The 12372-nt window shown below is 44.5% G+C and overlaps 1 protein-coding gene across 1 annotated transcript in view; it reads left to right on the plus strand.

Moving 5' to 3' along the window:
* LOC141128922 (cytosolic phospholipase A2 gamma-like) overlaps window positions 1-12372 on the plus strand; it is a 100426-nt gene that overhangs the window by 70033 nt on the left and 18021 nt on the right. Inside the window, 1 exon segment of the mRNA XM_073616577.1 lies at window positions 10610-10705. Within this exon segment, the coding sequence (XP_073472678.1) occupies window positions 10610-10705 (96 nt within the window).

The following is a 12372-nucleotide window of genomic DNA, read 5'->3' on the forward strand; positions in this document are numbered from 1 at the left end:
ACTGACGCACTGCTAAAGCTGGCTGTACACTAGTGGATTTGTCAAGGAATGTTCTTATGCACGTTTGCTTGAACATTCATATTAATTCGTTGTACATTCGATGACTGAAGAAATATCTTTTTGGAAGCACTTCAACGATGATGGAACTTTCTTAAAGTGAAACCTTCTGAACAAAATTCCCTTATGGGGCGTACACACGGTCGGACTTTTCAGCTACAAAAGTCCGACAGCCTGTCCGACAGACTTTCGACGGACTTGCGGCGGACTTTCTAACGAACAGACTTGCCTACACACGATCACACAAGTCCGTCGAATTCTTACGTGATGACGTACACCGGACTAAAATAAGGAAGTTGATAGCCAGTAGCCAATAGCTGCCCTAGCGTGGGTTTTTGTCCGTCAGACTAGCATACAGACGAGCGGATTTTTCGACCGGACTCAAGTCCGTCGGAAAGATTTGAAGCATGTTTCAAATCTAAAGTCCGTCGGATTTGAGGCTGAAAAAGTCCATTGAAAGTCCGGAGAAGCCCACACACGATCGGATTACCAGCCAGCTTTAGTCCGTCAGCGTCCGTTGGACTTTTGTAGACGAAAAGTCCGACCGTGTGTACGCGGTATAAGTGTATGGCTGGTCTGACTCCTACTTCATTCATACTTCATTTCCTCCCTCGGGATCTCCTCCTCTGATTTCATTCACCTACATATAGAAGTTGTGTGTTTGTAGATCTTGATGTATGTTACTAATGCCGTTCCCTGACCTCCTTTTCTCTTTCTAACAGTAAAAAATGTCTATGTGGGAGTCTACAAAAGTAAGTTTGGTTATTGTTGGGTTTTTTTTTTTTTTTTTTTTCCTTGTGTGAATGTTAATTTACTAATCTCCATTATAATTTATCAAAAGAAACAGTCGTAGTTAATAGAATTTTTGACTAGTCTGATTGTTAGAGGAATTCCAGGTATTGCTTACAGCCAACAAGGTACTATGGGCTTTAAATGTATCTATCTTGGAAATTTCAATTCCAATCTTCACCCCCACTTTGTCCTTCTTTTTTAATTGTCCCCCCTCTACCCACCTCCAAGCCTCATCCCTTGGTTCTCCACTCCCAGTACCACCCCTTATAGAGAATACAGACTTGCCTGTCCTGGAATCCAGTGGTCGGCACCCCAGCTGATGTTCCCGTCGGGTGCTGCTGCCGCCGCCATTGCTGGTAAGGGAACCCGGCAGTTAAGTCTTGTGGCTTCACAGCTGGGTCTCTACTGTGCATGCATGAAGTGTGCAGCACTTCCTGAATGGCGTGGTGGGGGGAGAAGTGGGCAACGTCTGCCAGAAGGGTGGGAGGGTACCAGTCAAACAGGTACCCCCCCTGAAAGGTGGCACCGGAGGGGGGGTGAAATGGGATAAGTGCAAGTTCCACTTTTGGCTGGAACTCGCCTTTTTAAAATAAGGAAAAGCAGTAAAGGCTCATCCGTAGCTAGCACCCCCCCCCCTTCCCCCAGCAACAATGGACCCTCCCAGCAACAATAGATCCATACCAGCAAAAATACTCCCGACAGACAGCAACAATAGATGCCTCCCTAAACGTTACCCCCCCCCCCCCCAGCAATAATTGACCTTCAACATAAGACCCACCCCAAGTAACAATAGAGCCCCCTCCAGCACCCCTTGCCATGTCATACATTCAGTGCTGGAAGTGCCAAAACTGTTTCCCCGCATTCCTGCTAAAACTGTTGGTGCAAAAAATAAGATGATAAAAAAAGCCCCCACTGCAGTACTTCTTTGCTATTTTGTGTGTCCTGCAGTAATACGTTTTCCCCCCACTAGATGTCCCTAGTCTACCAGGTAGAATGACACCCCCAACTTCATTCAATCTGTGACGCTGAGGGCATCCTGTGAGTGCAGGGTGTCTTCAACCCGCCCCTTCAGGGCAGAGAAAGGCGCTGTGGTTGGTTTTTGTAAAGAATTTTACAACATTAGGTAATTTTCTGACCAGTATCAAAAAACACCCTCAGGGATGGTAATTAAGGATACGGTGATCTGTCATTTCAGTAATGTCATCCTGTAGCTATACTGCAATTGTAGTAATAACATGACATTCCTAGTAAACATTATGGGGTCTACCTATAAAAAAAATTCAATGAACAAATGTGACCCAAATCCACACAGCTCCAATGAAACATGCCATATTCTGTGTTATAGAATCATCACCTATAATCATTAGCGCCATCTAATGGCCAAAATTCCTTTTCTTTCCAGATTGTGGTATTTAAAAATCAAATGTCACATTATGGCCAATAGGATGGAGCTTATATAACAGAATACATTTCATTGAAGCAGTGTGGATCTGTGTCGTGGACCTTTTTATACATGGACTTCGATGAGGTGTATAGTAGAAATACAGCAGAATTTTAATATCAATTTGAAGTGTGTGTTGTGTGGTTTTTTTTTTAAAAAAAAAAAAAAAAAAAAAAAAAAAAAAAAGCACTCATTGATCCTATCACACCATCTATCACACACAGATACTTCTTGGTGTTATATGCACGGATTTCACTGATTTTTTTTTTTTTTTTTTTTTTTTTTTTTTTTTTTTTTGTTTCCATTCATATTATCCAGGAGCCAGGCATCAGGTTACTGGTATAATGGAAGGTAAGGAGACTTCATCTTCTTCCATTGATCAGCTAATAGATGAGATAACACCACCCACCATAACTCATCGAGGTATGGACACCACCAGATATCTGAAGGTTTGCTGTTGTATCTGGCCCCAATCCATCAGTAGCAGGTTTTTTTTTGTTGTTTTTTTTGTTTTTTTTTACAAGGAGAATATTTCTGCCTCTTCAGCTGAATTTTTAGCATCTTCAAAGTTCTGTTTTAATCCCCCCCCCCCCCCCCCCCCCCCCCCCCCGGTTTCCCCTTGTTATGGATTTTTATTGATACTGAATCGAAGACACACACCAATCAGCCCAGGGAATTCAGTATGGAATTGGAGCAGCCTCAACTCATCCTCCTAAGTCAATGGTCTCAAATTTGTACACAAAGGGCCAGTGGGGGAAAATTATGCCCTATCAAAAAAACAACAACTTTTGACTTGAAATGTTTGCTTTTGTCGATCTTGAACAACTTAGTCTTATATACTATGCTTGGTGAACATTTACTTTGCTAGTTGGGTTGCCACCTGTCCAGGCTTCACCAGGTCAGTCCAGGTTTTGAAATCTGGACATATTATTCAGACCAGACTGGGGCCCCCAACCTCAGGCATGCCTGGTCCCATCCTAATCTCCCAGTGCAGATTTTCTCTGCTGCCCAGGTTGCACACACCTATGCTCTCCAACTAACCAAGTACCACAACCATCAAGTGCATAGACCCCCCCCCCCCCCTTCTCAATCTTGCCTCTACATCAGAGTCCCCCTTACCTTAGTGTATGCATTGCAAAGGGCATTTTGGGAACTATGATTTAAGGGGGAATGCTGGAATCCTGATGTAAGTGGGGGGCTTTGAGCAGAAAACCCCTTACAGTAGAGTTCCCTTTCTACACCAGAGTCCAGTGTTCTCCCTTTTTTAGCTAAAATAAAAAATGCAGTGTGCCGCTAAAGTGTTCGGGTTTGCTTGAAGAAAAGGTGGCAACCCTATTTGCTAGATATAGAACATATGATGATTGATAACAAACTAAATGGTAATCTGCATTAACTGGCATTCATTGTAGTACATGTTGGCCCACCCTTTGCAGCTATAACAGCTTCAACTCTTCTGGGAAGGCTGTCCACAAGGTTTAGGAGTGTCTATAGGAATGTTTGACCATTCATTCTTCCAGAAGAGCGTTTTGTGAGGTCGGGCACTGATGTTGGGAGAGAAGGCCTTGCTCGCGGTCTCGGCTCCAATTCATTCCAGCGTTGTTTGATCAGGCTGAGGTCAGGACTCTGTGCAGGCCAGTCAAGTTCCTCCACCCCAAACTCGCTCGTCCATGTCTTTTATGGACCTTTCTTTGTGCACTAGTGCACAGTTATGTTGGAACAGGAAGGGGCCGTCCCCAAATTGTTCCCACAAAGTTGAGAGCATGAAATTGTTCAAAATGTCTTGGTATGCTGATGCCTTATGAGTTCCCTTCACTGGAACTAAGGGGCCAAGCCCAACCCCTGAAAGACAATCACACAGCGTTAACACTTGGCACAATGCAGTCAGGCAATTATCATCCTCTTGGCAACCACCAAACCCAGACATGTCCATTGGATTGCCAGACAGAGGAGCGTAATTCATCACGCCAGAGAACACATCTCCACTGCTCTAGAGTCCAGTGGTGGCATGCTTTACACCCCTGCATCCAACGCTTTGCATTGCACTTGATGTAAGGCTTGAATGTAGTTGCTCTGCCATGGAAACCCATTCCATGAAGCTCTCTGTGCACTTGTGTTGTGCTGATCTGAAGATCACACAAAGTTTGGATGTCTGTAGCTATTGACTCTGAAGACAGTTGGCAACTTCTGTGCATTGTGTACTTCAGCAATGTGCTGACCCCGCTCTATCTTTTTACGTGGCCTACCACTTCATTGCTGCTGTTCCCAGTTGCTTCCACTTTGTTTATAATACCACTAACAATTGACCATTGAATAGTTAGCAGTAGGTAAATTTCCCGGCTAGGTTGTCACCTGTGCAAAAAGTTACACGGTTCTACTCTTGAATTCACTGAGCTCCTGAGAGCGACCCATTCTTGCACAAATTTTTGTAGAAGCCATCTGCATGCCTAGGTGCTTGATTTTATACACCTGTGGCCATGGAGATGATTGGAACACTTGACGCCAATCATTTGGAGGGGTGTCCCAATACTTTTGGCAATTAAGTGTGAGGCGTTAGAGCCTTAGATGCTGAAAGGGAGGTTGCAGGTCTCTTTTGTGATTTCTGGGGCTCCCCTTTGTTGGGTCTATACTGGAGCTGCAGGTGCAGATGAGGGATATTGTCCAAAGGAGAAGAGGGTATGCTCCATGCTGTCCTCCCCACCATCTTGTGCTTCCTCTTTGGCAAAGTTAGGAAAGAAATCAATCAACCCCTTGGGTTGTACGGGGTTGGCTTGCGGTGGGCTTTTTTTTTTTTTTTTTTTTGTGCCGCTGTGTGAGGGCCATCACAGCTCAGAGGTTGCTGGAGAGATGATCCTGGACAAAGCTCCATGTTCATGGCCAGACCACGCCCCCATCAATCTTCATGTGATATTTGATAAGCGTCATTATTTCAGAAATACAATTCTGCAGGAAAATGTCTGATTGTTCTTCTGTACATATGTTTTGGGGTGATATTGATAACGTCTTGTTTTAATTTATCATAGCGGTCCCAAAAAAATCCTGGTATGAATCTATACAAGGTATGTAATGCAGGTGATCCAATTTATAAGATGATGTGATAATAATATCTTGTTCTATCCAGAAATAACACAGCAGATTCCTTAATTATCTGGTTTAGGTGTATACATCCAACATAATGCCATGGATCAGATTTATCTCCAATCACACCCTACAGTACATCTACTGTATGTAATCTCTCATATAATCTCACAAAAGTGAGTACACCCCTCACATTTTTGTAAATATTTTATTCTATCTTTTCATGTGACAACACTGAAGAAATGACACTTTACTACAATGTAAAGTTGTGAGTGTAAAACTTGTATAACAGTATAAGGCTGGATTCACACTTATGCATTTTGCAAATTAGCACTACAGAACATGTTCCATAGGTAACCATGTTAAATGGACTGTAGTGCAAATCTGCAAAAAGCACTAAAACTGCATAGCTGTGAATCCAGCCTCAATTTGCTGTCCCCTCAAAATGACAACACACAGCCATTAATGTCTAAACCACTGGTAACAAGTTAAAAAAAACCCTAAGTGAAAATGTCCAAATTGGGCCCAATTAGCCATTTTCCCTCCCCGGTGTCATGTGACTCGTTAGTGTTACAAGGTCTCAGGTGTGAATGGGGAGCGGGTGTGTTAAATTTGGTATCGCTCTCACACTCTCTCTCATACTGGTCACTGGAAGTTCAACATGGCACCTCATGGCAAAGAACTCCTTTGAGGATCTGGGGAAAAAAAGAATTGTTGCTCTACATAAAGATGGCCTAGGCTATGAGATTGCCAAGACCCTGAAACTAAGCTGCAGCACAGTGGCCAAGACTATACAGAGGTTCATGGTCCACCAAAGAGGTTGAGTGCATGTGCTCAGTTTCATATCCAGATGTTGTCTTTGGGAAATAGATGTAGAAGTGCTGCCAGCATTGCTGCAGAGGTTGAAGGGGTGGTGGTGGGGGGGGGGTCAGCCGGTCAGTGCTCAGACCATACGCCACACACTGCATCAAATTGGTCTGCATGGCTGTCATCCCAGATGGAAGCTTATTCTGAAGATGTGCAAGAAAGCCTGCAAACATTTTGCTGAAGACAAGCAGACTAAGGACATGGATTACTGGAACCATGTCCTGTGGTAAAGATAAGTGTCTTGCCTACAGTCAAGCATGGTGGTGGGAGTGTCATGTTCTGGGGCTGCATGAGTGCTGCCGGCACTGGGGAGCTACAGATCATTGAGGGAACCATGAATGCCAACATGTACTGTGACCTACTGAAGCAGAGCATGATCCCCTCCCTTCAGAGACTGGGCCACATGGCAGTATTCCAACATAACGACCCCAAACACACCTCCAAGATGACCACTGACTTGCTAAAGAAGCTGAGGGTAAAGGACTGGCCAAGCATGTCTCCAGACCTAAACCTTATTGAGCATCTGTGGGGCATCCTCAAATGGAAGGTGGAGGAGCGCAAGCTCTCTAACTTCCACCAGCTCCGTGATGTCGTCCTGTGGCAACCTGTGAAGCTCTGGTGAACTCCATGCCCAAGCGGGTTAAGGAAGTGCTAGAAAATGATGGTGGCCACATAAAATATTGACACTTTGGGCCCAATTTGGACATTTTCACTTAACGGTGTTCTCACTTTTGTTGCCAGCAGTTTAGGCATTAATGGCTGTTTTGAGGACAGCAAATTTACACTGTTATACAAGCTTTACACTCACTACTTTACATTGTAGCAAAGTGTCATTTCTTCAGTGTCACATGAAAAGATAAAGATTAAATGTTTCCAAAAAATGTGAGGGGGTGTACTCACTTTTGTGAGATACTATGTGTATTATAATTTTTGCTACTGGATCAATTTTTCTCAAGCATGTTAGAATATGTGATTTTGGCTTGAAAATTTACTAAAACCCCACAACTAACATTCTACAGGTTTTATATACTGCCAACAGCTTGTGCAAGTCTTTACAATATACAGTAAAGGGTGACCATACAGTTACAATACAAGATAGGAGGGCCCTTCCAAGAGTTTGACAGGGCCGGACTGGGAATAAAAACCAGCCCTGGAAACATGTCATACCAGCCCCAGAGCATTATTATACCAGTCCAACATCACCTAGTTTTCTTGTTCATTGAAGACATACATACCTACATGGGGGGCACCAGGGACTCTGGGAATGTAGGGTGGACTCTGGTGACCAGAGACCACCTTCCGCAGGAAGAATACACTAAGGTCAGGGGGTGAGGTTACTGATATAAGGGGAAACCTTTAGAACAGTGCCCCCTTTTATATTATTGTATTCACCCCCCCCCCCCCCCCCATACTGACCTGGCGGAACTGTCACTGACCTCAGGTGCAGGGCTCAGTCAGTCGGCTGCTCTGGTTTTATCCCATAGTCTCCTCTCCACAGTCAACACATGTCTGACTTCCCCCATGATTCCCATCCTGGCAGCACTCCCACTCTTGACTCTTCTGTAGGCTCCCCCCCCAGAGACTGCAGACATGATGCAAGAGTTCAGTGTGGCCTCGCTGTCCTTGAATGCAGCTTCACCACTGCCTGCCCTGGATCTCGCATACAGCAGGAGTGCTGTGTATCATGGAGCTGGATCTGTGTGTGTTGGCGGTGGCGCTGTAACAAGGTCCCACCCCCCCCCGACCATCTCATGTGATAGGCAAAACTGTTTTAATCTACTATCAAGTGAGATGGTCTGGGGGGGGGGGGGGACCTTGTTACAGCGCCACCAACACACACAGACCCAGCCCTGTGATGCACAGCAAAGGAGGCGGGAGGGGAGCCCTGTGGCCCACCGGGAAATTTCCGGTATACCAGATCGGCCCTGGCTTATGACCTAAAATGGCGACTGAAAAAACTAAATAGGAGAACTTATAATTAAATGGAAGAGCTTTACAAAAGTTATAGAATGTAGGGGAAAAAAATGGTAGACATATATGTACAAATGTTTTTCAAGTCTATTTTAGGAAATATACAAAGTGCTAGACAATACAACATATAGTTAGGTTGAAAAAGACAGCAAGTCCATCTTTTTAAACTATAGAAAAAAAATCCATAAAAAAAACCTCCATATACACAATCCCATACCTACAGTTGATCCAGAGTAGTGTTGGGCAAGCTGAGTTTGGGCTGAACATTGGCTGTTTGTCAGTACCCCCCCAAGCATTCAAGGGGCTATTTAATAAATCAGGCTAAAATGTGCCATGCAGTGCTTCAGCCGGTGTGTCTAGAGGACAGAAACCACATCAGAGCAGAGATTCTTGCAGCTCTGCAGGGACATGCCCAGAGGTGGTTCATATCGCGCCAGCTGGAGCCAGGAATGGTGGTACAAACCACCTGTCTGTCCTTAGACAGGGAAAGTTGGCACATGTCCCATGCCTGGCACATGTCCTCTATTTGGTGCAGCATTTCTTAAATGGGTACCCAGGGTTGGAAGTTCTGCGAAAGCAGGTCAGAAGAGTTTGTAGCCATTTCGAGTGGTCTGGTCATACACAGCCAGTGCTCGGTTGGCTGAAATTCCACCTGCCTGTGAACTGTCTGCTTTGTGTCATGCCCACCAGGTGAAACTCGACTTTGGCAATGCTGCATATGCAGCAGAGGGCTGTCAACTAGTACCTGTGTGAGTATGGCACGACAACAGGCTCAGGGTGGCTCAGCTTTCCCCCCCACCAGTGGCTGCTCATAAAGGATGCATGCACTGTACTGTCACCATTTGAGGAGGCTAAAAGGACAGTGAGCCCTGACAATGCATGCATCGGTGACAATCACTATTGTGTTCCTGCTGGAGCAGACTCTTCATGGTGTTAGACAGGGCACTCGAGGTAGAGGGAGGAAGAGGACTTCTTTTCTTCTCAAGGCCCACTTTATTCAGACACCAGTCTTGCAACACCACACAACACACAAGAGGAGGAGGATTTTGGCAGTTTTGGAGGCATTGAAGCAGAGGACATGCGTCGACCCTTAACGGATGGTTTTCCATCCCCAGAACCCTTACGAGTAGTACGTGACTGGGAGGAGGCAGCTCAAGATACTGTAATCCTCAATGACCCCGGGGACTCTGCTTCTCATGCCTCCACAAACTTGCGGTGCGTGGGCTCCCTCATTCTTCTTCAAAGCCTGTGAAATGATCTGAAAAATGTGGTCTCAAGGAGAAGGATCACTATTAGTTGCAAATCCTCCTTGACCATCGTTACAAGGGGAAAGTCTTGGCACTCACCCCCTCCCCACAGATGGAGCAGACATCTCTTGAACACCTTTTTTAAAGAGTTTATGTAAAGCCTTTCCAAACTCTGGTAGGTGACAGTCTTGTGAAAAACATAGTTTTGAGGCTTCTGTTGGTCAAGAGAGGAGTGGTGAAAGGAGGTGCCTCAGTGTTGCCTTTTTGAATTATTATTATTTTAGTCCTTTGACACTCAGGGCTGTCAGCTTCCAGCATCTGCATCATATGGTTGGAGATTATCTAGGGGCGAAAATACAAGGGGAGCTTTCCAGTTTTTGGTGTAGGTTTCATGGGCACAAATAACACCCAAGGATCGATAGATAATAAGATAGTGTATGTGTATTCCTCATGTATTTATACATGGTGATCATATCCCCCTTATGTATTAATTCATGGTTAATCCACCTTTCACTTCTCAAGAGAATGAATTCAGTTCCTCTAATCGTTCCTCATAGCTGAGCTTCTCCATGCCTTATTGGTTTAGTTGTCCTTCACACTTTCTCCATTTCTCCAATATCCCAAAAATGAACTGCATATTCCAGATGAATGAATGTGTACAGATCTTTCTCTTTTTCTTTCTCTTTTTTTTCTTTCTGACATTGCATGCTATTAAGCTTATGATCTACCAGAACAAGTAGATACTTCACCATTGATTCACCAAACCAAAAGCCAATCTTCAAAGCTCCATGTGGTCAAATAGAAAGAAATATATAAAGTCCAATGGGAGCACCAAACAAGCGTCCATGGTATTTAATGGATTCATAGTGGAAAAAACCCAGTGCATTGCAGGGGCCAAACACACTCCCCCTTCATTGGAGCTTAGGAATTTGGATGCGGGTAAGCCGATACAAAATAGATCTGTGATTTTCTGCTTGTTACACTTTCAGGGGGCCAAGTTAAGCCAGTGTTCATGCAGTAAAACTTTTTTTGGCTCCTGAAAAGGGGTTATTGATATTGAGATTTTCGTAATGGTGTGTGGGGTGTTTTTTTTTTTTTTTTTCTCTTGTCTGACAACTGTCATGGGTTGCTTCCTGAAAATGTTTGTTTTTCTCTTTAGGCGTCTATGAAAATGCTAAAGTGATAAAGAACATTGTATTTTGTTTTGTGACGTGGCAATGGGGAACGACAAACAATTTCCTCTACAAATGCAAACGTGAGCATATGTGTGACATTGTAAAAAAATGTTCTCTAAATCGGGAAGTGTTTTTGGACAAGATTGCTATCCCTGTAAGCCTCTATCCTGACCGCCTAACCAGGAACTTTAAAGATAATGACAGTGGGGGGGAAAGTGTATACCAGGTAAAAAGCCCAAGAGTGAGTGAGAGCATCTACCCCTTCTGCTAGTGGTTAAGGATACCAAGAGGAACCTTGGGACTTCGGGGCTGGTTTTGTGTTCAAACTGGTCTAGTTGTGGAAAGGTCCTAAGTTCAGGTGATCTGAACAAAGGCTACTTGATGAAGGAACCACTCTGGGATCTGTAAAGTATGTCTCACTGTTTTTGAAATATACTTCTCTTTTAATCCCAGAAACTTTCTTTGGCCAGAGCTAGGTTCTACCTCCCTGAGTAGGGATCCACTGTGGATCCCCTTTGCCTCTGAATGACACTGCTGCTCTATTGTCCATGCATAGTCACGGGGTGACCCTGAATGTGAGGCAACAATGCTGACCCTAAGTTCTAACCCTAACCCTCTGCCATAAATGATGCTCAGACTTCTGCAAAAATGGGCACCAACTATTCTTGCCTTGCACTTTGAAATGGTCATAGGAGGTGTCCCAACCTGGGCAACACAGTGGCTAAGAGGTTAGCACTTCTGCTTAGCAGCTCTAGGGTCGCCAGTTTGAATCCCAACCACAACCCTACCTGGAGTTTGCATGTTCTCCCTGTGCCTGTGTTACTTTCCTCCCACATTCCAAAGACCTGGTGATGGATTAATAGACTCCTATCTAAATTGGTCCTCCTGTATGAATGTTATGGACCTTAGATTGTAAGCTCCCTGAGGACACGGACTGATGTGAATGCAATATATGTGTATGTGCTGCGTAAATTGACAGTGCTAAATAAGCACCTGCATTAAAGTAACCTGTGGCGCTGGCATCAGTAGTCACAATGGTCCAGGGTTACGGCCCTAGCAGACAGGACTGAGAGGGTCACCTGCCATACTCCATGCCAGAGACTTTTGTGCAACTGAGTTTCTGATAAGCTGAGTTTTGGCCCCGGGGTAGCATCAGGATACACGACACCGTCCCCAGGAGACTGCTTAATAATGAAGACCTCACCCTCCTGGAATTTCTCCTTGATTACTGGTAACTTCTGTTGAAAAGGTAGCCACCTGATGTCGAACTGAGCCCCTAGATGGGTCATCTGCAAGTTTGGCCTTAACTGTCCAGCCAAAGCTCTTTGGGTTTGCCTAGTTTCCATTTTAACTAAGAGTTGGTCTTGCTTCCGTGCCAACAACTGGATGTCATCCAAGTAGTGATGAATCTGAAGGCCCTGTTCCCTGAGTGGGGCCAGAACTGCAATCGGCACTTTTTTTTTTTTTTTTTTTTTTTTTTTTTTTTGTAAAAAGTTAGGGCGTGGCCTGTCTGTGATGACATTACATAGTGGCGGGGGTCTGTGCTTCTAGTTGGCCGGACTCAGAATCTTGCTATTTATTTTTAAACCACCAGCCTGCTAAAAGATTTTATTCAGATGTATGGGTTGATCTTGTTTTATTGCTACAGTGCCTTGAAGCTGTCATTGAATAAATGGACTAGGTTCATTACAATGCTTCACTATGTGAGATTTGTATGTTACTTTCTCACTGGTGACTAGAATTGGGT

This window comes from Aquarana catesbeiana, linkage group LG01, assembly GCF_042186555.1.
Source record: "Aquarana catesbeiana isolate 2022-GZ linkage group LG01, ASM4218655v1, whole genome shotgun sequence".
Taxonomy (NCBI): domain Eukaryota; kingdom Metazoa; phylum Chordata; class Amphibia; order Anura; family Ranidae; genus Aquarana; species Aquarana catesbeiana.